Genomic DNA, 25,142 nt, shown 5'->3' on the forward strand with positions numbered 1-25,142 from the left:
GGACAAATTCAGGACACAGTGAAGGAACAAGATTCAGTAGTCATAACACCTACAGTTGTTTGAGCACTTACTGTTTGCACAGCCTTGAGTTGAGTACTTTATGAGAATGATGTCATTTCCTCTGAGAGCAAATCTGTAAGAGTCATTATCGTCCCGGTTCTGTAGATGAGACTTAGAGATGCTAGGTAGGCACTAGAGGTTTCAAATAGCAAATGCTATCGCTGGGATCCCCTGCAGGTCCGCCTGAGCTATAAACACCCCACTGTGCTACCTTCCTGTGCGACTGACAATTAAATGACAGTTGTGAACCATTAAGGCAATGGGTAGGATCCAGTTCAGGTTCTGGTGGAGCGTTACTGAGAGGCTAGACCTTGAACTATGGAAAGCCTTGGATGAAGGGGATTTGGACAAGATTGCAGCTGGGAGGGGTGATGTGAGCCAGAGCAGAGGGAAAGGGTCATTATAACCAGACTTGAAGTGTGGGCTGCGCTTCGCAGTTCAGATCGTGCTTTCACATCTGCCGTCTCATGATTTTCACAGTGTTCTTGCAAGGTAGTTAGGGTGGGTGTTATCAGTCCTGCTACCCAGCAGAGGAAGCGAGCTCAGAGTTAAAGTGAGTTGCTCATAAACAGCAGAACCTGGAGCAAACCCAAATCTCCTGTCCAAAGATCTGTTTCCTCTAGCAAGTTGAGCCAGGCAAGTTCAAGGATCATCGAAGAAACCTTAGCTGGTAGCAAGGCACTTTTAGAAAATATTTTAACGAGGCAGTTAATTAACTTATTATTCAGAACAATAACAGAAACAACAAAATCTCTTTGTTTACATTGAATGTTGGTTTTTTATTATTATAGTATATAAATTTGAACTGTCTATTTTCCAAGTGTTCATTGTCAATCATTTATTTACTTAACAAATTTTTTTTTTGGTTGATCCTCACCCAAGGATATTTTTCCATTGATTTTTAGAGAGAGTGGAAGGGAAGGGGAGAGATAGAGAGAGATAACATCGATGTAAGAGAGAGAGAGACACATCGATTGGTTGCCTCCAAGGCCGGGGATCAATTGAACCTGGAACCCTTCCCTTCAGTCAGTGGGACAACACTCTATCCACTGAGCCAAACCGGCGAGGGTGGCCCTGTTCTTTTTAATATTTGGTTCAGCTATACAACTTTTAGAAAATGAAGTACAGGTGTAGTAGCCATGCCAAGTGAGCCGGGTTGAGATCTCTGAACTTTAAAAAAATACTTTTATTGATTTCAGAGAGGAAGGGAGATAGAGAGAGAGAAACATAAGGGATGAGACAGAATCATTGATGCGCTGCCTCCTGCATGTGTCCCCCACTGGGGATTGAGGCCACAACCCGGTCATATGCCCTGACCAGGAATCGAACCATGAACTCCTGGTTCATAGGTCGATGCTCAACCACTGAGCCACACCTGGCCAGGCTAGATCTCCGAATTTTTTAGTCTCTTTTCGGTGGCTTTCCCGAGGACAGCTGCCCGCACAAGGGTCCCCAGAGTATCCTAAAAAATGACACACTTGAAAAATTCCTTCCCACTTTTCCAAGTGAGACAATTAGGCCCTGATCACAGTGTGATTCTCCTTCCTGGGAAGTGGGTGGGTCCATGTTTGAGACGGGGGGCTCTCCCCCTAGAGCCCACTTGCCTGGGTACCTTCCTGTTCTTGTTTGGCCTCAAAGGGCTTGGGAGCTGGGCCTCCCTCCAAGCTCTAATGTTTCCACTGTCTCTGTGGCTGGAGTTCTCAAATAAAATGAAGGTCCAAGCCTTAGCTGGCTTGCTTAGTTGGTTGCAGTGGTCAGCAAACTGCGGCTCTCGAGCCACATGCGGCTCTTTGGCCCCTTGAGTGTGGCTCTTCCACAAAATACCGACTTCTGCACATGGGCCACCAAGTTTCAATCACACTGTACATGCACGCCCGTACGTGGTATTTTGTGGAAGAGACACACTCAAGGGGCCAAAGAGCCGCATGTGGCTCGAGAGCCACAGTTTGCCGACCACTGGTTGGTTGGAACATCGTCCTATACACCAAAGGATGCAGGCTCGAGCCCCGGTTGGGGTTATCGGAGGCAACGGATCAATGTTTTTCTCTTCTCTCGTGTGTGTGTGTCTCTCTCTCTCTCTCTCTCTCTCTCTCTCTCTCTCGTCAGCAAAAAATATATGCTCTGGAGAGGATTTTAATAAAAAATGGAAGGTCCAATAGAGAGAAAAATGAGGCCGCGCCCTCAGAAAAGCACATCATTTGGAAATAAGAATGTTTCTTCTCTGCTTCTCTCTAAAGCTCCATGCTCAGCACCATGGCCTACTATGTCCCCATGTCCCTGACCTCTTTCATGTCAGTTCTCACCTTTTTTGGTGGTGGAGTGGAGGAGACAGAGCAGTAAGAGTGGCTCTTGAGGTTAGGAATGTGGCCAATAATAGTAGGTGTCATTTATGGAGAGCTAGCTGTGTGTCAGGCACTATGTTACCAGCTTCCTGTATGTTGTCCCATTAATTGTCCCAAGAAAGTTATTATCATTTCCCATTTATGGGTGAGGAATTTGAGGAGGTCACACAGTTACTCAGTGACAGAACCAGGATAAAACCAGGGTTTGTCTGTCTCCAGAATCATGCCCTTAACCCCATGAAATGCTTTGTTTAATGCACTCCCCTGTGGAACCCCCAATATGTCAAACAGGTAAAAGAGGATGGGGCTGCTTGAAGCAGGTCGAGGAGACCCAGAGCACCTTGTACCATGTCCCACATTCCTCTGCCTCCCCATCCCTGCGGGCCTCTACAGAACTTGTAGGGTACCCTCATCACAATTTTAAAACCTCTATCTAGATTGTTTCCAAAGTTTCCTGCAGCACTAAAAGTATATCTGGTTGTACTATGGATCCAAAACATGGCTTCAAAATTATTCTAGGGTTAGCATACATTTTCTCCTTTAAAAAAAGGATGTAAATCTTAATTTTTATGCCGTCTGTTAACTTACTAACTAGTTACCTTGTAAATGAGAAGTCATGATAGCTCTCCATGTTTAGTTTTGCTTTATAAGTTTTTATTTTAGTTGTTTAAAAGGCATTTAGAGCTTCAGGAGTGATTTTTATATGCAATGTTGTCTTAAAGTTTGACTAATCTCATAAAACTGCAGTACTCTTCATTATAAGACAACCTGAAAGTCCATTGGATGTTCTTCAACACCACAGACAGGCTGGCTTTGGTCCCTTTTCACTTTGCCTATTTTTAAGAATAGGACCTATTGTTTTGGATTACTACCTGAGAATTTAATGAATTCACTTCTGGATGCAGGAGATAAGAAAACATTTAATTCATAACTTATATTAACCAATGTAGTAAAAAAAAAAAAAAAAGAAGCGCCCCCCCCCCCCCCCCCCCCCCGCCCCTCCACACGCACAGTGATTGCAACCAAAGTTAAAGATGAGAGAGCCTCTTGAGGAAACTTCAGCACTGGTGGCATCTTTGAACATAAGTGCACAGATGAACCTGTTTCTGTAGTCGCAGATGCAGACTTAGTCATTCTTAGATATTACTTACTGCCCAGAGTTTGGGAGGCATTTGCAGTTAGGCCTGTCTTACTAATCACTTAGTTAATATCACAACTACATCATAAGGTCTGTGTTGTATCTGTTACACAAATGGGTAGCTGAGCTCAGAGATGGAAGTGATTTGCCCAAGGTCTCACAATAATTAGTAGTTCCATCCAGTTCTTCACTCCTCACTATGTCAGAGCTGCCTGCAGTCCTGACCCCTCCCCTTCTAACCATGTGGACTGATCTTAATCATAACCCCCCATCCTCTCCCCAACAGAATGGAACTTCAGATGTGAAGGGGAACCATAGATAGAAGGAGAAGGGTAGACATGGGACAGCCCCGGGACCCATTTGGGAAGAGAGAAACTGAGGTTTGTTTAACATCTGTTGTATGCTGGGCACTTCCCATTCTGTATCTTATTTACCCTTTGCCCCAATTCTGAGAAGATACTGTTATGTCCATTTTCAGATGAAATGCCAGTTTGCGTAAGGTCAGATAGCTCGTAGATAGGAGCCTGGATTTGGACTTGGCTTGCTACATTTCTTTGTACTTGGCCATGCAGCCTTTGAGGAAGTGAAGTCCCACTCACCTCCCTCCTTTGCTGTTGGCTATTTCTAACCTTCTAGCCTTATTTCCCTCCTCCTCCTCACTAAAAACATTGGCTTGTGTCCAACTGGTCTCTCATCACTCCTTCCTGAAGCATCTTACCTGTTCTCACCTTGGTGCCTTTCACCATCTAAGTTTCTCCATACCAGTCTCCTCCCATGTCTTACCCCAGTCTGCACTTCATCTATTACAAACCTGTCTCTCCTATCAGTCTTTAAAGCCCAATTCAAACATTACCCAGGAGCCTTTTCAGGTTATAAAGCATAGTAGAGAGAAGTCAGGTTTAAAGTCAGAAAACTTGGTTGGGATCTCAGGTGAACAGGTAATAACACCTTGGACAAAACTCTTGAAGGTTTTATCTTCTATGATAGTAACATTGGCCCCACCCCCTCATCAGCTTTCCCTACAGCATATAGGAAATCCTAGGTGGTAAGACACTTTTTCAAAGTAGAAAATGCTATATTTTTGTTATTATCCCCTTCTCTTTCTTCTTCTGAATTGGAAGGTATGAAGAAAAAGTTCAAATCTTTGTTACCTAAATGCATGAGTATATTGGACTATGTTGTATAGCATTCTGAAGATTTGTTTTAAAATATACTGCTATGTTGAGACTTTAATGACGTTTAGTGAGCCAAGCTACAATATGCTGTATTTAACTGGAAGAAGCTTTATAAAGATACTCAACTAACATAGAAATTTGGGGTTTCTGATGTTGATTTGTGAGATTCAACTTGAAATCTTTTTGAAAGCCAGCTCCATGTTGAAAAGCAAAATTGAAAAATAGCATATGCTCTGTCAGTTCAGAATTCTGCTATAATATTGAGGTGCTTAACATAATATTGGCCTGTTTATAACTTGATTTTGGCATTGTCTAGTTCTCCCATCCACAGGAGGCAAGCATTTCTTAAATTTCCCATCTTAATTTAAGAAAACAAAGCCATGCATTAACCAACATAACTTGGCAGAAGTCACGTTTGTGTGGGAACAGTCCCTGCATACAGCTGCACAGAGTGGGGCCTGCTCCCCAAGGCATTGTCTCTCATAAAGGCTGGTGTGGCTTAGCCCCACCCCATGATGGATACGTGTGATGTATTGTGATAGTTTGCTTTTCCTCCACCAGTCTTGACCAAAGCATTAAAAAATCCCCACGAAGGACAGACTCTAAGGAGATATGTTAACAATTTAGCCTTTCTGGTTCCCATGGGAATATGGATTTTTACTTTTGGAAGCGAATAACATGGCCATCTATAAGATAAAATAAAGATGTGGGAACAGTGTGTTTTGCATCTTAAGGTTAAAAATAGATCTAGGAGTTTACATGGCAAGTCTGTTATTCTTATACGTCAGCAGATGATTGGAGAGAACATTCCCTGGAAAGGTGTGTAACAGCAGTGGCAGGGGTGGGCTGTGGGTGGGGAGAGGAGCAGACGGAACCTGCAGTGGTTTATCCGGCTGCCTTTCTCCTCCTGGTGCACGTGCACGACTCTGAGGGTTGCTCTCCTGCCTGAGCTTCTTAGTCGTCTGTGGCTTTCAGATTAGGACCCGGAATCGTAGGCATAACCAATAAGACCGTGCTTGCACTGCCACCTGTCTACTTGGAGCTTTCCTGTGACACTTCCCTTCTGCCTGCTGGGCTTCAGCCACACCTAACCTCTTTTCTTGCCTGCAGGGGCCCTACTTCCTCTCTTTAGGCCAGTCACTTTCTCACCTCAGTGGCTGCACATGCCACCTCCTCTGTTTGGATACCACACTTGCACCTTCCTCCCTCTCCTTTTCTTGGCCCTCTGTTAATCCCTAAAGTCTCCAAGTTGAGGTAATCTCCTCCAGGTAGTCTTCTGATTCCCTCTCACCTGCCCTTCCACAGATCCTGAGCATGTCTCTCACAAAGTGTATTACATACCTCTGTCACTGGGTGGAAACTCCAAAGATCATCTCAGTGTCCACACCGCCCAGCACCGTGTTGGTCACATAACAAACATCAGTAGATGCTCAGTGAATGAGTGAGGAGTCCAACTTTCAATTTAAAATAAAGTGGCCAAGTCATCCATTTTTAAACTTTATTATCCAACTCTTATCTCTAAGCTCCCACCCTGTCTTTCAAGGTGAAAATTTATACATCCTCTTACTAGCTAACTGGACCTCACAAATCAGGAGTAAAATATGTCAACACTGCCAAGGGAATGTTTATTTTTCATCACGTATTTTTTCTTTTTCATTTGGTTAATGGGAGACCCTTTCTGCCATGGAGCTCTGAAATAGGATGTACCAATGTGCCCCCGTGTGCCAGCCCCGCTAGGGCCTTGCAGACTCCCTGCACGAAGCGTAGGTGCCTCTGGACTATCGCAGTGCTGTGGCCCTGGCATCTGCTCTGCTGGTCTCTGCCTAAGGGTCCTTTATATCCCTCAGGTCTTAGTTTGAATTCCTGTAGGACAAGACCTTGAGTTTACTGTGTTCTTAGTGCACAATACTTGGCACAGAGTAGACTCTGAATAAGTAATTTTGAATAAATTAGTGAGTACCATTTAAAACATCTTAAAATTGCCCTGGCTGGTATGGCTTAGTTGGTTGACTGTTGTCTCAAGCACCAAAAAGATTTGCCATTGCTATCTGAGTGGGACGGTCTGTTGAGTTGGGACAGTCTCGTGCAGGACTGTCACACATTGCAGGTCTTGATTCCAGCCTCTGAGTATTGGTGCAATATGTGTGTGTGTGTGTGTGTGTGTGTGTGTGTACACACATATATATACACACACATACATATACATACACACATATATATACACACATATATATACATACACATACATATACATACACACATATACATACACACACATATACACACACACACACACACACACACAAATGTTGGCAGCACACATCTAGTCATTGTGACAATCAGAAATACCCCTACATATGTGAGCTAGAGCATGGTCCTTAGGAAGCCAAGGTTGTGGGGTCATTTAGCTTTGAATACCAAAAAAAGCAATTGCATTGCCATAGACCTGAGACTCTTCCCTCATGTGTTGTCTCTCAGATGCCCACATGACTGGGGAACTAAGGAGAGACTGTGATGGATCAGTTGACCCCATCACTATACCCAAATGAGAGAGATCAAAGGGCACATTCCATTCATGGTCAGGTTATTGTACCTCCTTTCTATACAAGGACAGCTTATTACATGCACATTTGATCATATATTATAAAATCATTAAGAAGTTTGGACAGATTTTATTTCAGTATTCCAGACAATCAGTATCCTTATATATAATAATCCATAAAATTATTTTTTTAGTATTGCCTATTTTTTTCAAACATGTACAAATATACTGTGCTATTTGAATTCCATGGGTTTTACAATGTTTTTTTTACTTGGAAATCAAATTTTATATCTGAAAGGTTAATGGAGAAAACTAATTATGCTATCTGGTAACCAAATGTGTGATGAGACATTTGTCTCTGTAATTAACAGCAAGGAACTTTTATAGTTTCATAAAATTGAATGCTACATAGGATATTCTGTGAGCATTTGTTTGGACGAGGTGTCCAAAACAGAGATGTTTATGGATGATATAAAGTTGAACCGAAATGTAATGCAGGTGCCTGTGCATCTCCCAGCATTTCTCATTGTTGAAATGGAAGCCAGAAGATTAATAACTTTAGTTTGTCATGATAAAATAAGTAATGTGTTCTTGGAACAGTGGTACAGCACATAAGTTACTCAGTAATTCCAAGAATTTATTCTGTTCCAGGAATAATATCTTTAACAATTTATTTCTACGGAAGAAGTTGATGCAACATAATAGCCTATGAAGTTGCTTGTGTGGCTAATGGAATTATATCTCAAATACGACTTTATACCTACATATAAAATGTAAAAAACCCCTAAAAAATGCAAGGTCAAGGTACAACATAAAAGTAAAAAGTCAGGAGATGCAAAAGTTAAAGTTCTTCTGTGAACATTAATTCATTCTCATTGCACATATATAATTTTTCAATTACTAGCAAGACTTTAATGGGCACCTTCGTAAGTACTGCATGAAATACGGTTCAGGAAAAGTTGCTACAGGAATGTTAGCTTCAGCATTCTGTAAGTCTGCTGTTCCACTGTTTATTCTGGAAGAGAGAACATGATGCCAGGAGCAACAGCAGATGTGTGGCCCAGACCTGGTGTCTTCCTCTGGTTTATGTTGGTCATTTTAGGCAAGCGACTTAGTCTTCTCCTTTGTCAAATGGGAGAAACAACTTCCTATCTGTCCTCTTTGATGAACTGAGAAGACAATGACGAGACATGCTCCTTTGGGAAAGCTTTCATAAGAAGACATGATGAATCTAGGCAGCATGTGGCCTCTGCTTGCCACCACCACACAATTCCGTAGAAATGAGAAATTCTTTCAGAGGTGTCACAGGTGTTGGTTTATGTCTTGCACATTATTGGTTTTTGCACATAGTTTTTTTTTTCTTTAGCTTTCCTCAACTGTGGCTTCCTGTCATATCTGATACTAGAATGAACTTATTCTTGTATTAATTTTGTAGGTATTTATTGAGTAGCCATTAGTGGCAGGCTAGGACGATTTAAAGCCTACTACGTTGTCACAAAAGAAAATTAAGGATTCAATGGGAACGTGGAATGGGGGGCCTCCCTAGGCCTGGGGATTAATGGATATGACCCTTGAGAACATGGCATTTAAGCTGAGTCTTGAAGGATAAGTCTAGGGTTGGGGCTGAGGGTGTGTGTGAATCCAGAAAGTGAGAGCACTTCTGAGACCTTGCTATATGTAAAGCAGAGGGCCCTCTGGCTGTCCAGTCTAGTCACTAATTAGATTCGGGTTTAATTGTCATGATGTGAGGCCTGGGTACTGGTATTTTAAAGTTGTCCCCATGATCCAAATGTGCAGCTAGACCTGAGAGCCACTAATTTAGGATAAGGCGGGATGTAGCCAGAGCCAAGGCTGCAGAAAGAGGCGAGGGAGTCCTGATGCTGAGGGCCACTGGGTAAGCCGGGTGGGGAGCAGGGCTCCATCCTGAGTTGTTGGCATTCTGCCGAGGTAAGTCATGTACTGAGATTTGCATGTTGGAAAGATCACTCTGACTTCAGGGGGAAGCAACACTGAAGGCCTTTGGCAGTAGCCCCATCAAATGATAATGGGAGAGTGGAGAGAAATAGAAGGATTCCAAGTAATTCAGAAACTATAATAAACAGAACTCGGGGAGAGGGAGTGGGGGAGAGAGGTAAGTCCACTGTTTCTGGCTTGGACAGCAAAGTAGGTGCTATTTATTAAGGCTTGTAAATGATGGTCATAAAATAAATTTTGAGCCTTGGCTGGGTGTCTCTGTTGGTGGAGCTTCGTCCAGTCCACCAACAGGTTTGATTCCCGGTCAGGGTACACCCTAGGTGTGGGTTCAATCGCTGGTCGGGGCACATACGGGAGGCAACCAATTGATGTTTCTCTCTTTGTCTCTCTCTAAAATCAATACTTATATCCTCACATGAGAATTTTTTAAAAATACATTTTGAACATAATTTTAAGGTTGCTTTTAAATGTCCAAGTGGGCTGTCCAGTAGGCAATTGGATGTACAGGTCTGGAGCCTCGAAGTGGGGTCAGGACTGGAGTCCGCACATAGAGAGATAGTCACTGGAGCCAGGAGAGAGGACCCAGAAAGAGAGTGGAGGGCAGAATCCTGAAAATCTTTGATATTTAAGGCAATGCTTTTCACAACAGTTGTTGAACAATGTTTGGATTGATCCCAGTGTTTCCCTAGTAAAATGATGCTGCAGTAAGTATCCTTGTACATATGTCATGGATGCTTGTTTGGCTATTTCTATTGGATAAATTCCTCCAAGTGGGATTGCTGAATTTCTCTCCGAAAAAGTTCTCTACCAACAACGTATGAAAGTGACTATAATCCTACACTTTCACCAAAAATGGCTTTATGAATCTATGGTCTTTGCCAAATTAATAGACAAAGAATTTCATTATATTTAATTTTATTACATTAATAATTAGGGAGGCTAAGAGGTTTAAACTGCTTATTTCTCTTATAAATTACATGTTCATATCCTTTGTCCATTTTTCCATTGTTAGTATTTGTCTTCTTTGAATTATAACACCTCTCCTCTATATTTGGGATTTTAACTCTTTGGCCCTGTTATTCCTGAACAGTAAGTACTTGAAGTGGTGGCTTCTGACCTAGTCATTTAATGATGAGTTACACATGAAAGGGACATTCGGTAGGGCAACCATGTTATAATTATTATAAAATAAAAGTTAGTTGTCCATGATATAAGAACATTTGGAGGAGGGATAGTAGATACACTGAATTGGTTGGGTAGTTCTAGCTGTGTCATACCATTCATTCTCTTATGAAAAACCTTCATTGATATCCTGTTATTTTCAAGATAAAGTAAAATCATCATCAAAGTCCTCCTGACTTTGACTTTGCCCATTCAATGCCTTTACTACGACAAAGCTTATTCACCATCACCCTCTTTGTTTTCCTCTGCCCTCAGGCTTTGTTCAGCGTTACACCCTTTTCCCAAAACCGCCCATGGAAATGCTGACCATCTTTTATTGACTAACTCAAATCTTACCATCTTCCTGAAGCAGGCTATCATCCTCGCAGTTTAAATGCTCTCTTCCTCTCTGATTTCTGAAACACTCGTAATTTACGCAATGCCCAAGGAAGTTATTATATATCCTCTTGATTTGCCTGTTCTGTTATGGGAACAGGCACGTGTATTCCTAGAAAGTGTAGCTGGGGGACATTTAAAAGCCTGACTTAAAAGCAGCAGCCCTTTGCTTTCTATGACAGTCCAGCCCACCCTTCCATTGGCCAGTGCATCTTAACCAGCAGGTGTGTAACTGGTGCCCTGTGTTGTTTCATGGGCTACGGGAATCTGCACATCTTGGTGCTTAGAGAGCAGAGTATAATATTTGCATTAATTTTTAAAGATAAAACAAAGACATCAAAGAAAATTGTTCTTTATTCCCCTCTCAGGACATTGCCCCCAAACTTCTCATGGATGTTTATTTTTCTTTGTAAGTGTTCTTTGAGGAGCAGCTTGACAGCCCATTTCAATCACTGGTCCTTGACTCATTTCCAGGTATTTCTCTGCTCCTTTGGCCCTTAATACAGATCTCAAAGTTTTTTAGCCCCTTTTGCTTTGAAGACCTATTTTCCAACTAGGATCCATTCCCTCTTGTACCTGTCCTAGCCTGGCTTCACCTTCTCGGCCTGCTTAAAGGGCTCCAGCCTCCCTCCCTGACAGTAGGCAGCCCATACTGGGTAAGCCTGCCCATGTGTTTGAAGAGAGGCATTGTATTCTTAGAATTATTTGTGCATTCATTTGTCTTCCATGTTAGACTGCAAACCCCTGAAGGGGAGAGCCTGTGTTTCTTTTTCTTTTTGTCACAGTATCTTATATTTAGTAGTAGTACAATGAATATTTATTGAATGGATGAATGAACCGAATATTATCTAAATAAATTTGAAAGGAATTTGGTTGTCCTTTAAATGAAAATGCCATGTATACATTGGCCTACTTCTGCTCTCTAGCTATAACTTTCAGTTTAACAGTGCTCTCAAACCCGTGGCAATGAATTTGCAGTCTAGATGCCCCTAATCATAGTATTTGATCCAACCAACTAAATGATTCCTTAGCCACTTTTTTGCCTCTTTCGTTCTCAGTGACATTTAGACTATGTTGTACAGCACACTTGGAATTCTTGAATATATTGCAGGCATTGATTCAGGAATGTGTGTTCTAGCATGTTCTCTTCAGCAGAACGGTGCTCCTCTTCATTTATTAGGATTTTGCTTAACATTGCATTGGGAAAGAAAGGTCTCATTTAGAAACCATTGCCCTGATCTACAAACGAATGCTTTTCAGACCATTTTTGCTGAGTTAGAATCCCAGTCTTATCTCATAAGCAGGGCTGTTGTCCGTAAGGGCGGCCAGGTGGGTCCTTGATAGCATCTGTGTGTCAACATGGGTTTGGAATCAGTGTGCCAACTCCAGGTCCTCTCATAGCACTGAGTCTTCAGATTCCTTTGCTTGTGGACACATTGGCTGAGATTTCTGGCGAAGGCTGCCGCACAGGCATGAGGACCCTGTCTCCTTTCTCCTGCTCCTCCTCTTGCTATCATGTGACGGGCTGTAGTTCGGTTTCTACCCCATGGCTCCATGTCAGCTTCTAGTATTTGAGAGGAGATATTTGAACCATTTAATACAAATCCTCATTATCTTAGTATTTCTCGCTGATACACTCAACTTTTTATGCTTATTTTAGCATGTCAGTACCTGAAAAAATGTAAGGAGTTTTAAAGCATTCTTTTTTTTTAAAGTAGATTCACAGGGTGTGCAATCATCACCACTATCTGTTTCCAAAACTTTTTCCTCATCCCAATCAGAAAAGCATTCGTATTGTCACTTCTGCACATCTTCTCAGGTGCTTCCACTCGGTTTCTAGTATTTGTGAACTGGAAGGGTCCAGCTCTTTAAGATCATATGTTGCCCAGCCTACTTACTGCCTGGAAGCCACAGTTTCAATCAATTTTTTCCTTGTTGGTACAGAACAGCGTCCTACCCATAATAACCCATAGTGTACTTGAAAATAATTAAGTCATTCAGTAGCTAGCTATTTCTTAGTGAAACAACTCATTTCCTTTAATCTTTCCTTGTTCCTTTAATCTTTTTGTTGACTTTTTCATTATCTCCTTAAGATTCTCAGCAGCCTCTTTAAGATAATACAGAACCAGACAAGATACTATAATAAAGTCAACCAATACTGAATATAGTGGAGGAATTGTCCCTTGGATTTTTAAGATTCTGCCAGTCTGTCTGTTGAGGTGGGTTTCCGAGTGTAAGTGTGGCGCCTCTGGGTGAAGGATTGGGTGTCGGGTCAGGAAAGCAAGGAGTTGGAGATGATCTGTACTGACTACGGCGATTGCTGCTTGTCACAGAGATAGGAAGTCAGGAGGGGGCGGTTGACTCACTTTGCCAGCCTTGAAACAAATGAGGTCACAGCTTTTTAAATATTGAAATGGGGGTATTGAGCTCTCCTCATGTTGGATTAATAAGAAATCTGTATCTCCATATAAGATGTCTTTTCACCCCCTGAATTGTTAGTGATCCAGGGCCTCTCAGTTCAGAAACTAGCTACTACTGGTAGTAGTAGTAGTAGTAGTAGTAGTAGCAACTACTACTGATAATAGTTTTAGAGTGCTACTTCATCAGCAGCTGTAGGTACCACACAACTGTATTTCTAATTGCCTGCTTGTTATTTAAAGTTTCCTTGTCAAAACTAGACTCATTCTATCCTGCTCTCCTACAATCTTTTTTTCTAATTTTCTGACTGGTATTAGTATCCATCAGTCACCCCAGTTAGAAATGTTGGAGTTATCTTTAGTAGATTCTTACTCTTTACCACCCCAACCCCCAGCCCAGTGTCCAGTTAATCACCAGGTCTGCGCGATGAAATTTCTTAAGTGTCTCTCTCTCCAGTCCCACCCCCAGCATCCTGGTACAGACCTCACCTCACTCAGGTAACCTTTAACAATAACGTTCTAACTGGTTTTCTCTCCTACACCACTTCACCATAGTTTTTCCAGAATTGTTCATCTAAAGGATAGATCTGATTATTTACTATCCTTATATTAAAAGAGATAATGAATTTAAAATTACTCAGAGTAATAGCCCGATATCTCCAGTGTAAAATCACTCTTCCTTCGGCTGGCAGGTAAGGCCCTTAATGAGATGACCTTCCTATATGTTTCAACTTCATCACCTGCCACTGCCCCTTAAGAATCTTAAATTCCAGTGCACAGAACTGCAGGAAGAAGAGCAGGAGATGGTACAACTCTGTGGCATCAACTTCGACAAGTCCAAGCTTCCTCCTGGGGTGGGAAGAATGGCATTTTGGGAAGCCACCCTTCCCAGCCCCAAGGGAATGGGAGGTGAACAGCTTTCATGCAGGGGCTGCCCGGAAAGAAGGCTCCTCAGGGCAGGTCTGTCAGCTCTAGCAAGAAAGCAGAGTCATCTGCAAATAGTCCGGCATTTTGCTCACTAGAGTTCTGGGGCCACAGTTAAAAGAGGTAGGGATCAGCAGGCTGGGAAAAATCAGGCCCATTTCTAAGGATGAATATAAATGGATTTAGGTAAAAGATGTTGAGAAATTTGGGTGCCTTTTAATTTGTACCAGATGATCTTTATATCTCTGGGGCCTAAGAGCCGTTTAATAATTGTTTGTTGGACAATTTATTTCTGCTACTTTTTTACTCCATTCTATGAAGATACTGTTTGTTTATAACCTTAGTATTACATTGAATTCTGCATTCATTTCAGTTCTGGTCAACCATTTCTTTTACTCACTTAAGAAAGGTTTACTGATGAATACCTACTATGCATCAACACTAGTTCATTTGTAAGGCAGAGATATGACTGTTCTTCGTGAGCCTTCTAAGAAGACATTCATAAATGGACATATGATCTTTACATTCAACCGCTCACTTTTTGTATGTTGCCGTCTTTTCCTTTTATAATCCCAGGCCATGAATAATCAGTCATGTTCTGTGTGGTGTATCTTTCTCTCCTGGCCAAGTGAAGGGACATCCTATATGATGACTTCTCTGTTACAAGACTCTATGTATTTAGTAAATTCTTTGTGTGAAGGAAAGTGATCTGGTAGAGTCTAGAAATTTAGGGAAGGGTAGAATCCAGCCTGCAATCTTTTTTAGAACTTGTTCAAGGAGCACAGTTACTAAACTCTCAACAGGATTTCAGTTAAGTTTGTTTTACCTATAAAGGGAGCCACATTGGGTGCTGGATCCAGTTTAGTAAGATTTTTTTGTTTGTTTTTCTAGAAAGATTCCGCCTCTTAGAGTTGAGTGTAAGCAAAGACATAGTGAGGTTTGGAAAGAAATCAGGAAAGTGAATAGATTTCTGTATGGAATCACACTTCTTTGGATAGCCCATGGCCCCTTACAGCTTCCTCTCCCTGGCATTTATCCCTGGATGATATACTGACTAACTAGAACTGGAAAGACAATAGAGGGCGGCTAATGCTTCAAATATCAATCTCTTACATACCTTGCACCATTTTTTTAAGAATCAAAGAACTTGGGCTCCCTCAATTGAAAAACAAACATACAACTTGGGCTCCAGTAATACCGACCAGACCTGCCCAGGCCCCACCCCAGCAACTGGGGGCTGAACTTCTGCGGGCTCACTCACCTGCGGTCAATTTATGTGGGTGGACTCAGCTTTTTTGGTCATCCCTACCTACAACCTTCAGGTCTCCTTTCTGACCCTCTGTTCTTTCTGTCCCAAATATGCAAGGAGACACTGCCAGAGCCCATGTGTACTCAGGCACTAGGACCTGTCCCCACAGGTGGTATTTTCAGGGTTGCTCCCTGCTTCTTTGGCTAAAGGTAGGACAATTCAGTTACCCCAGAGATCATTCATACACATCCAGTCGTCCGTAGGGACACCCAGCCTGTCTCCTCTAAGAAGCTGTCCCCCAGTAAGCCCTTCTTCTACCTTCCCCACAGTCTCATCACTTTCCTCTTATTGGCATCTGCATTTTTCTAGTTTCTGCCCTTTAAAAGGTCCTCGCAGTCAGGTAGACCGTGGCTCTCTGCGGAGTGAAGTCCGTCGGGGGGGCCTTGGCTGCTTCTGTCCTTCACAGCACTCTTTCTTCCTCCGTGGTGCCCCAGGTCCCGATTTGTTGTTTGGTTTTTGTTTTTACTTTGGAAGAAATGTTTTTAAACGTTGCAGGGGCAGCCCACAACCAGAATCTCCCTTTCCACTTTTCCCTTCTTTCTTTTCTTTTCTTTTTTTTAAAATATATTTTATTGAATTTATTACAGAGAGGAAGGGAGAGGGATAGAGAGTTAGAAACATCGATGAGAGAGAAACTTCGATCAGCTGCCTCCTGCATACCCCCCACTGGGGATGTGCCTGCAACCAAGGCACATGCCCTTGACCAGAATCGAACCTGGGACCCTTCAGTCCACAGGCCGATGCTCTATCCACTGAGCCAAACCGATCAGGGCCACTTTTCTCTTCTTTCCTCCACTCAACCCGCATCAGGAATCTGGTCTTCCACAGAGTATGCAAAACTCACATTGTATTTCAGTCTTGTGATTTTCAGAGGTATAACTTCGGGAACTAGGAGACTAAGGTCCTGACAAAGCAGATGTGCTCTTAGAAAGTTCCATATTCCTCCAGACTTCCCCCCTCCCCCTCCGGCAGTGCTTTATCATAGCATTCGATCTCCAGAGCAGAGGTGGAACCTTTGAGAAGACAGTAGCCCTTGTGCTGGGATGTGCAGGGCTCCTGTGGAGAAGCAAGCTGGCACTGACTCAACCAGGGAGAGAGTGGCCTCGCCATGCAGCTCTTGCCAGGGAACCAGGAGGGAGGGGAGTGGCAGCCACCAGGCAGTGCCAGCGAAGACCAGTGTGCTGCAGCCTTTGGTGGGTGCACAATATCCCCGATCTAGAAGATCGAGGACAAGACCCCTGCAGGAAAGAAGCTTCTTCTTGCCCAAACCATGCTAGCTAGCCAGGAAAGTATGTGTCTGGGTGCTGGAACTAACGACCACATTCGCCTGTAGATTTATCTTCCAGAATTCCTCCGGGAGCTCCTCCAGACACACCCTGTTCTAGACATCTTGAAGAGGTTGTAAATTCTGCTGGCTGCGTCATTTAAATCGTGCTTGGTCATTCTCATAAAATCTGGAATATGATTTATTGTTTCTATACTGTGATCTTTACAGGTGTTTGATATAAAAATGGTTCTATTACAAATTAAAATTTCTCCTCTCAAGCATATGGCAGCACATAACAATACTGTAAGTTTGGAAATCTATGTAATGTCTGTGTTCACCCATGTTAGATATTAAAAGTAGAATTAATATTCTTATTGCCATTTTAAAAAAGGAAGATACTTATTTCCAAACAGTACATAAAAGTTTCCTTAAACCCCTGGACATCACTGGGCTGAGTCCCAGTTCTAGGGGCATCTCCCTGTGAGTTGGGCTGAGAGACAAAACCTCCTCCTGTGCTCGATGTCTCTCTGCTCCTGCACTGTCACCTCTGAGGGTGATGTCTCCACCGACCGTGTCCTCTGGCACTGCTGCTGTGCCAACAGCCTCAAAAAGCTCTGCATCTCAACCGGTGCCACACACTCTCCCTGGTGTCTGCACCTCACTGCCGCCAGGTTAGTGGCTGGCTGCAGCAGCTCCAAGCAGGGGATTTCAGGCTTGTAGTCCCATCCTCCCATCTTCTGCCTCAGCTGCTTTCCTGTGATGCCGTCACCCAGAAAACACTCCCAAGAAGGAATTTAAAGTGTACCCCAAATGAAAAGCACTCAAGAAATCTTTTACCATAAGGAAATTTGTCCAGAAAGAGATTAAACTGAGACGCACCAGGAATATAATCGGTTTCTTCAGGCCATAGCCAATTTCCTTGCCTTTGATTTTTATGGATTACTTAGTATCTAAAAGCTTGTATCTGGAAGCAGGAATCTTTGCCATTTCCAGAGAAGGGGTGGTGGCATTTTTGATAGTGCACTATTTTTTCTTTTGCTAATTTACAGTGCTCTCTTTTGCCCTGTTCCCATTAGGAGGTGAAAGCATGGAAATTAAAAAACAAATTACAGGAATGAGAAGATTACTGAATGACAGCACTGGGAGGATCTATCAGCGTGTTGGCAAGGAAGGAGAGAAGTTAAAAGAAGAACCCCAGGATTTGGACTCCGTCTGGCCTCAGCGTTTGAACTCCTCTGTTGAGGCCCCACAGAGCCTCCACCCTTCTTCTCGGGGTGCTTGGAGTGAGTTCCCAGCCCAGAGTCAGTTCTCAGGGCAGTCTGGCCCTCGCTCGAGAACCTTCCAGAGTCAGCCCCACACTGCTGGGAGCTCCAATGGTAGGTATTGCTGTTAGACATTCAGAATGTCCTTATGGGGGGTTGTCTGAATGTTGTTTTATTCCTAAATGTTCATCGCTTCTCGGCCTTTTGGCTCAGATCAAGTGTATTCCTAAATGTTCACTTAAGGTTTTCAATAGGTTCTTGGCAACTGCAACTTTTAAGCATAAGAAATGAAATCAATTTTACCATAGACTAATGTAAACAAGAGTTAAATTCCTACGACCTATTTCTTACAGTGGTCAGTGCACCTCATAGCGACTGGTCGACCTGTCAACTGTCTGCCCCCTAGTGGTCAGTGCACATCATAGTGAGCGGTTGAGTGGCCTTAGCATATCATTAGCATATTATGCTTTGATTGGTTGAATGGATGACCGGACGACTGGACACTTAGCATATTAGGCCTTGTTATATAGGATGACATTCTTTCATGACCTGCTGTACATTAAACCCTCCCTAAATCACCTGCCTTAGCTCAGTTATTTCAAAAGACAGGGAAGACATAGTGGAAAAGTTGCAGACCATAGACTACCAGAATTGAGAAGCAGGGAAGACTGGGGGTTCTATAGTAGAAGTGGTGATTTCTTAGTAGAGATTTTAGCCCATCATTGTTGATGGATCAATATTGTCACAAAAGACTGAACATTAGGGCAGAAAGAGCCCCCTTTTGTCATTAAAAGAAGCTTCCTGGTCATATGGTGTATTATTCATATATCCTCTTGCTGACATTGTTGCTTTTCTTCAGAGGAATCATAGCTAAAGGGAGGACTGTTAACATAGCACCCTAGTACCTTCATTTTAACTTCACATTCCAGCTACTGAACCAAATGATTCATAGTTCATAACTTGTTTCATTAGAGTTGAAATGTAGCCCTTTAAAGTAACATTTTCTTAGTTTAAATATCTAATTGTTTAGAAAAAAATCAGTGGGAGTGTTTCAAAGCTTAAGGGAAAAATGGATGATTTTTTTCAGTCATGTTCATTTCTATCCATTGATATTGGATGTAACTTGTTCTATAAATTATGTATAGATGTGCTGTTCTCTAGTTCAGTTCACACAAAGAAAACAAGGAAACGTAATGCATTTTCCCTTCCCTTGAAAGTAAAGGATTTTTTTAATCTATTATCTTCAAGATTAAGAGAACTGTTTTGATTGTTGTTTTTTAAACACAATTTCCAGTAACCAGTTCAGATGCATGAAAAGCCATCCTGAGACACTGCTGATGAGATAGCAGGGGACCCCACGAGATGTACTGGTGTCTTCTGTTTCCCTCAATATTACATAAGTCAGTATCAGATTCACAGGCTGGCATGCTTCCAGGTTGGAGAGAGATGACTCTTGAAAGACTCCTCCATAAAAATAAAAAGGCAGTTCTCTTTCAAATTAAAAAATGATTTATAACACACTGAAAAGAGTTGGTTTGTCCTCTAAACAGGATAAAGACAGTACTTAAAATAGTGACTAGGCATATTCTACAAGGCCCTCCTGATTCTTCAGCCATGGAAGAAACGAGAAGAGAAATAAGATGCCCTCAGGTGTGAATAGAGTTAGTACATCTCACATCAGTACGTTTTGGGCTCACAGAGTTTGGTTTCCAGTACACAACAAGGAAGTGCATTTACTTTGGAAAATATTATGTTAAAAGCTACAAACAGAAATTCCCTCATATTCATTTGAAAATAGAGCTTTTATGTTTATTTTCATATTATTATATATAACTGTGACTGGTATGTCATTAAAATTATTTGCAATTTTAAGGTGTTATAACATCTCAGTTTGCTACAACTTTGAATGTAAATAATTGTGCTAGTCCAAACATTAAGTTATCTTTAGGTATTTCATGGTTTTGCTGTAGTGAATTTTTCTTTTGTATCCACATGTAATAGGATTTAAATTACATACAATGTATAATAAAAGATATAACTGACCAAAACCTACCTTAGAACTTACCTCTTCCACCCTTGAAAAAAACCGAATGATAGTAGTGTCTTATACAGTCCATTTTATGGCGTTCCGCCACTGAAACAGTGATTTTCCAAATGTTCCATTTTATTCTAAGGAGAATAAAAGTAATTTTTTTACTTCTAAGGGAAACAGAATAGGATTGATATTTTAAAGAAAATGTATTAGATTTAAACAGTTAAAATAGTCTAAAATGAGGGAAATCTAAGGAATGGGAATGGAAAAAATATATAGGATCATTGCCTTTATTAAGGTGGAGAAAAGCCAGTACAAGTTCAAATGTCCTTCCATACTCTGCTCTCCCTCTCTTCCCCACCCCACCCACCACACTCAGAGAGTGCCTAAAAGTTTTAATGTGTTGACAGTTCTTAATTTTTGAAATAGCATGCTCAATACTAAGACTATTTTTTTAATAGTTAGACACATTTAATTCTTAACCGGAACCTTTATAACACATGTAGCTACCAGGTTTTTTGTAAGGCGGTTCCCAGAGCTAGATTTTTGTGCAGAATAGCATGAGCATGTTTCTAGTGAAGTTTTAAGCTATTGTTATGAGATGAACCGGTGTGACTAGAGGGAGGCCTGCTGTGACAGTGCATTGTATGCGGACGTTCCTGCGGCTCCACCACCCGTGAAACAGCAGGAACCTTATAATACAGTGAAGCCTGGATAATTAGATAAAGTCAGACCCCCAAATTTAAGTTGTGAAAATTATTGGGTACGTTTTCCTTAGGCGCAGTCTCGTAATTGCACAGGCTTCAAAGTCCTGTCAAGATACCTTTTTCCCCTCTCTTTATAATTTTGGTATTGTTTGGAGTATGTCATTCTTTTCTTTCGTGCTTAGGAGAACTTCCAGTGGTAAATTCATCATTTGGATCAAACTGCTGCACTTGTAACTGCCAGTCAACATTGCAGGCCATTCTCCAAGAACTCAAGACCATGCGGAAATTAATGCAAATTCAAGCAGGTACAATGATTACACACCAGATCAAGTCCCCTGATTCTTAATGCATGTCTGACATCTTCAGTTGGGATATTTTTTAATTGTGCTTTTATTGTTCAGTTCTTCCCTCTGCTGTCTTGCTATTATTTTTTTAGGTATCCATTTTCTCAGCTTTTCTTCCAGCCTCTTTTCCTTTTAGAACATCTAACAAAATTTATATTGCTAATAATACTAATCCTTTACCTATGTACATGTGCTCTGTATACCTCACCCCCTGATCTCCTAGCACCTCACATGTTGGTTCATTATATTTTGAAACAATTATACATGAAGGTGGGCAGAGTTCTTCAGCTTATTGTCCGAATGTGGACAAAGAGGTTCCGATTGGGAAGAAAATGAGCTGCCTTATCTGGCCCCTTGAGGTGCTCAGTTTGGTGGCTGCCTGCATCTTGGCCTCCACTCCTGCACAAGTCCCTTTGGGGCTTGGCATGACAGTGTGGAAGCCACACGGTCCGGTAGGTGTGGAGGAGGCCTTTGGGAAGCATGGGCCCTGCTGGCGGCTTTTCTCCCTGACATTCAGGACATAGGAGCTCAGGCACGGTTTGTCTTCTTCATTTACATGACGCCTTTTTTGTCCTCACTCCTCTTAGGCTGAAGAATAGAAGAGCAGTCTATTTGCAGTTTGGGATGAGAGTTCAGTTTCTCCCCTTACTCCTGTGTGACTTCTCTGAGCCTCAGATTTCTCTCCTATCTCTGGAGTACTAACCTCTCACTCTCAGGGTTGTTTTCAACGGAGAATGAGATCGTAAATGAATTCTGTAAGGCATGGCACGAGTGTAAGCAATTTGTTAGTGTTGTAATAAAGACCACAGAGTATTTTATAGAAGTCTAGATCTTGATGATAGCAGCTCTGTTTTCTAATCTTCACAATTAGGGGAGAAACAGAACTTTTTTGTGACATGTACCGAAAATAATCGATCATTTTATTAAGCTTTTCCTCTTGTCAGGGAAAACAGCTCCTTGGCCTTGGCCTAAAGCAGGAAATAGTACAGTCATGTGTGACTAGCATTCCCCTCCTTTCATTGTAAAGGTATTCATGAAGGTCATGGTTCAGAAATTGTACGTGGTGCCTTTTAGTGAATTCTAGTAAAATTTTAATATTTAATGATGTGGTTTTGATATTAAAAAGCTTACTACTTAAGACATTTCAGTCACCCAAGATTGCATAAAAGTAAGGTGAGCACCCTGCCTGGTGTGGCCCAGTGGTTGAGCATTGGCCCGTGCACCTAAGGGTTGCGGGTTTGATTCCTGGTCAAGGGGACGTACCTGGATTGCAGATTTGATCCCTGGCCCCGGTTAGGGCACATGTGGAGGCAGCCAGTGTGTCTCTTTGTCATTGATGTTTCTCGCTCTTCTCCCTCTCTCTCTTCCTCTCCCTCTCCCTCCCTTCCACTCTGTAAAAATCAATGCAAAGAATACCCTCAGGTGAGGATTAACAACAAAAAATGTATGCTGTGTGGCTAGAATTTATTGCCTTCAAGACAGGTATTTAGAAAGTTTTACCTTTGCTTTAAGGTAGTAGGATCAAGCAATAAGATCTGGATGCAAGAAACTTTGGCTATGTCTAGACTTGCAAAAGGAGAAGAAAACTGATAGTCCCTGTGTTGAAACCAAAAATATGTTCACCTTTAATTTAGATAGTGAGTCTTGGAGAGGCATGTGTTCTAGACTATCTTGATAATTGCTTTAATAGTCCACTTGACTTTGGGGAAAATTCAGAGAGAAGAGAGAAAAGTTCTCCACTCTGGCTTGCACATTAGAATTACTTGAGGAGCTTTAGAGAAATCTCAGTGCGTGGGAATTTTGATTCAGTTATTCTGGGGTAAGGCTGAGGCACTGAGATTTTTTTCAAGCTCCAGGTCGAGAAACCATAAGCGCAATGAATTACTGCATGGGTGATTAAAAACTTTTCCGTTTATATGCAGTGTCCGTAGTTTGTTTCCAACAGTTAAAAATTTCTTTATAGGCTGGAAATGAAAATATCAAATTTAAAGCGTAAATATTGTTTATTTGCAAGCTGATAGGAAATATTCCATATTTATTTGCATTTAAAGATCTTCAGTTTTCATTTGACATATTTATAGGTGTATTTCTACAAAAAGGCAGGCTTATTCTATGGTCACATTTAGCAAGCCATATTAACACATGAAAATTTCGTATTTTTCTTTTAAATTTTCCATGAGAGTATTTTTAAGTGGTTAACAAACATTACTTCTCAAAGTGCACCGGTAAAAACTATAATTACCATCCTTGTTTCTTTAAGTATATTTTCAGTATTAGTACTTAGTTCTTGTTCAGTGCTTTTTGTCTTTGGAACGCAAACTATTTCTGGATTTTACTCATTTGCTTGACGCGTGTAGGACTCTGTTATTTCTATTTTTCAGCCACGTAAAACTGAGGTGTGGAGAAGTGGCCAGGTCTCAGCCAGCAGTGTAGTGCTGTGGGGATAGTTGATGTCTGTGAGGAAGGGGTTACAGGACCTGACAAGTGACTAGCAGGCTTTGCCCACATGCTTACTGGTACATGCATACTGGTCATTCCAGACTATGCATTTGCTCAGACTTACCCAAGTGATCATCCTTGTCCAGTCTTTGTCCATTTTAGTGCTAGCAACTGATCAGTTTAACCCCAAATGACAATTGAATATTCCTGAGACTGTCTTCCCAGAAAATACGGATATCTACACCTCAGTTTAAGTTCTGGAGTTCTCATTTACATAACAATGCCATATGATTTGTAAAATCATGCTCAGGTGTTTCCTCGTAGCTCATCATTGAACCCGGCAGTAGCAGTATGATCCGATTATTCACCAGCATCTGCAGCAGAGTTCTCTCGGGGGTGTTTTTCTGCCTGTAGAACTTTAAGGTGCTCCAGAGCCTTTATTTGGTAAATCCAGGTCCCAAGTGCTTTATGTGGTGTGCTTCATCCTTGAGTGAGCCCATTGCAGTCTCAGCTAGTGGAGCATGCAGATAGACAGGTGAGACATTTTCCTAAATTGAACACAAGTACCTGTACCATATTTTTGTTTATTGTTCACAGTTGGAACCCCAAACAGACAACAACCCCCAATTTCCCTTATGTGCTCCCAGCGAACTGCTGTCTCACGCAAGAGAAATAAAAAGAAAAAAGTGCCCCCAAAGACTGTTGAACCTCTTACTGTGAAGCAGAAGCCCACTGTGTTAGAGACTAAGAAGACAGGTGTGGCCTCAGAGCAGTCGTCCCTCCAGGCAGCTGAGCGCACTTCCACGGGGGAGAACCACGTCCTAGGATTTGGCATTGTTCTGGAATCACCTTCCTCCGATGTAAGTTGATGTTTTCTGGCTGCTGACACTAATGTGATATAACTGTTAGGAATTTTCTCAAATACTACACTTTCCCCTTAACTCATGCTGCCCAGGCAAACTGGAAAATCTTGCAGAATACACGTGGGAAAGAGGAAAGGAAGATGATGAATAATTTCCTTGCCTAGAATTTTCTCTTCGGAAAATCTTATGCCTTATTTATTTAAACATGTTTTCATTCTTTATCTCTGAAAGAAGGGTGAGGGAGTAATCTACTCACTAATTTCTTTAACATTTTTAATTTTGAAGTGGCCATTTTCAATTTCCTCAGTGTAGAGCTAAAAGAACATAATTAAATCCTTTGCAGATGGGCATAAATGAACCAAACCTTACAGATAAGGTCACACCTTTCTAGAAACACAAACTAACAATAAAAAAGGAGCAGTAGTGCTAATTCTATTTTATAGATGCAAGCTACACTGCTAATTAGGCTGCAGTGCCATGCCATTTACTCTATGTAATGATAGGTTAATGCTCTGCAAAGGTTTTCTATTTTAATAACATAGTCAGCATATTGTTGCAAGTCCAAAATGTTGGATGACATCTGAGATATCTGACTTGCCATTTTATATTCAATGACCATAAACTAATTTTGTTAATAGTGTGCTAAATGTGCAATTGCATACTCTCTTCATAATATCTAAGAACATTGGTGTTTCCAACCCCAACTTGTTGGGAGAGTTCTTAAAATAAACAAGAGTGAGTGATCTATTATTATCAGATTGCATAGGATGAGAATCCTGCTGAGAACTCC

At 41.7% G+C, this 25,142-nt stretch overlaps 1 protein-coding gene and 1 pseudogene across 6 annotated transcripts in view; both read left to right on the forward strand.

Annotated features, from left to right (window-relative positions):
* Positions 1 to 25,142, forward strand: part of BEND7 (BEN domain containing 7) — an 80,177-nt gene that overhangs the window by 5,599 nt on the left and 49,436 nt on the right. For all 6 annotated transcript variants that reach the window (XM_070428304.1, XM_070428308.1, XM_070428324.1 and 3 more), the window contains 3 exons: positions 17,782 to 18,081; positions 20,889 to 21,011; positions 24,087 to 24,349. In XM_070428304.1, the coding sequence (XP_070284405.1) occupies positions 17,782 to 18,081; positions 20,889 to 21,011; positions 24,087 to 24,349 (686 nt within the window). The remainder of the gene's footprint in view (positions 1 to 17,781; positions 18,082 to 20,888; positions 21,012 to 24,086; positions 24,350 to 25,142) is intronic.
* Positions 18,156 to 18,302, forward strand: LOC138999520 (U2 spliceosomal RNA; annotated as a pseudogene).

This window comes from Myotis yumanensis, unplaced genomic scaffold, assembly GCF_028538775.1.
Source record: "Myotis yumanensis isolate MYYU_CA2020_CCGP unplaced genomic scaffold, mMyoYum1.0.hap1 SCAF_1, whole genome shotgun sequence".
Taxonomy (NCBI): domain Eukaryota; kingdom Metazoa; phylum Chordata; class Mammalia; order Chiroptera; family Vespertilionidae; genus Myotis; species Myotis yumanensis.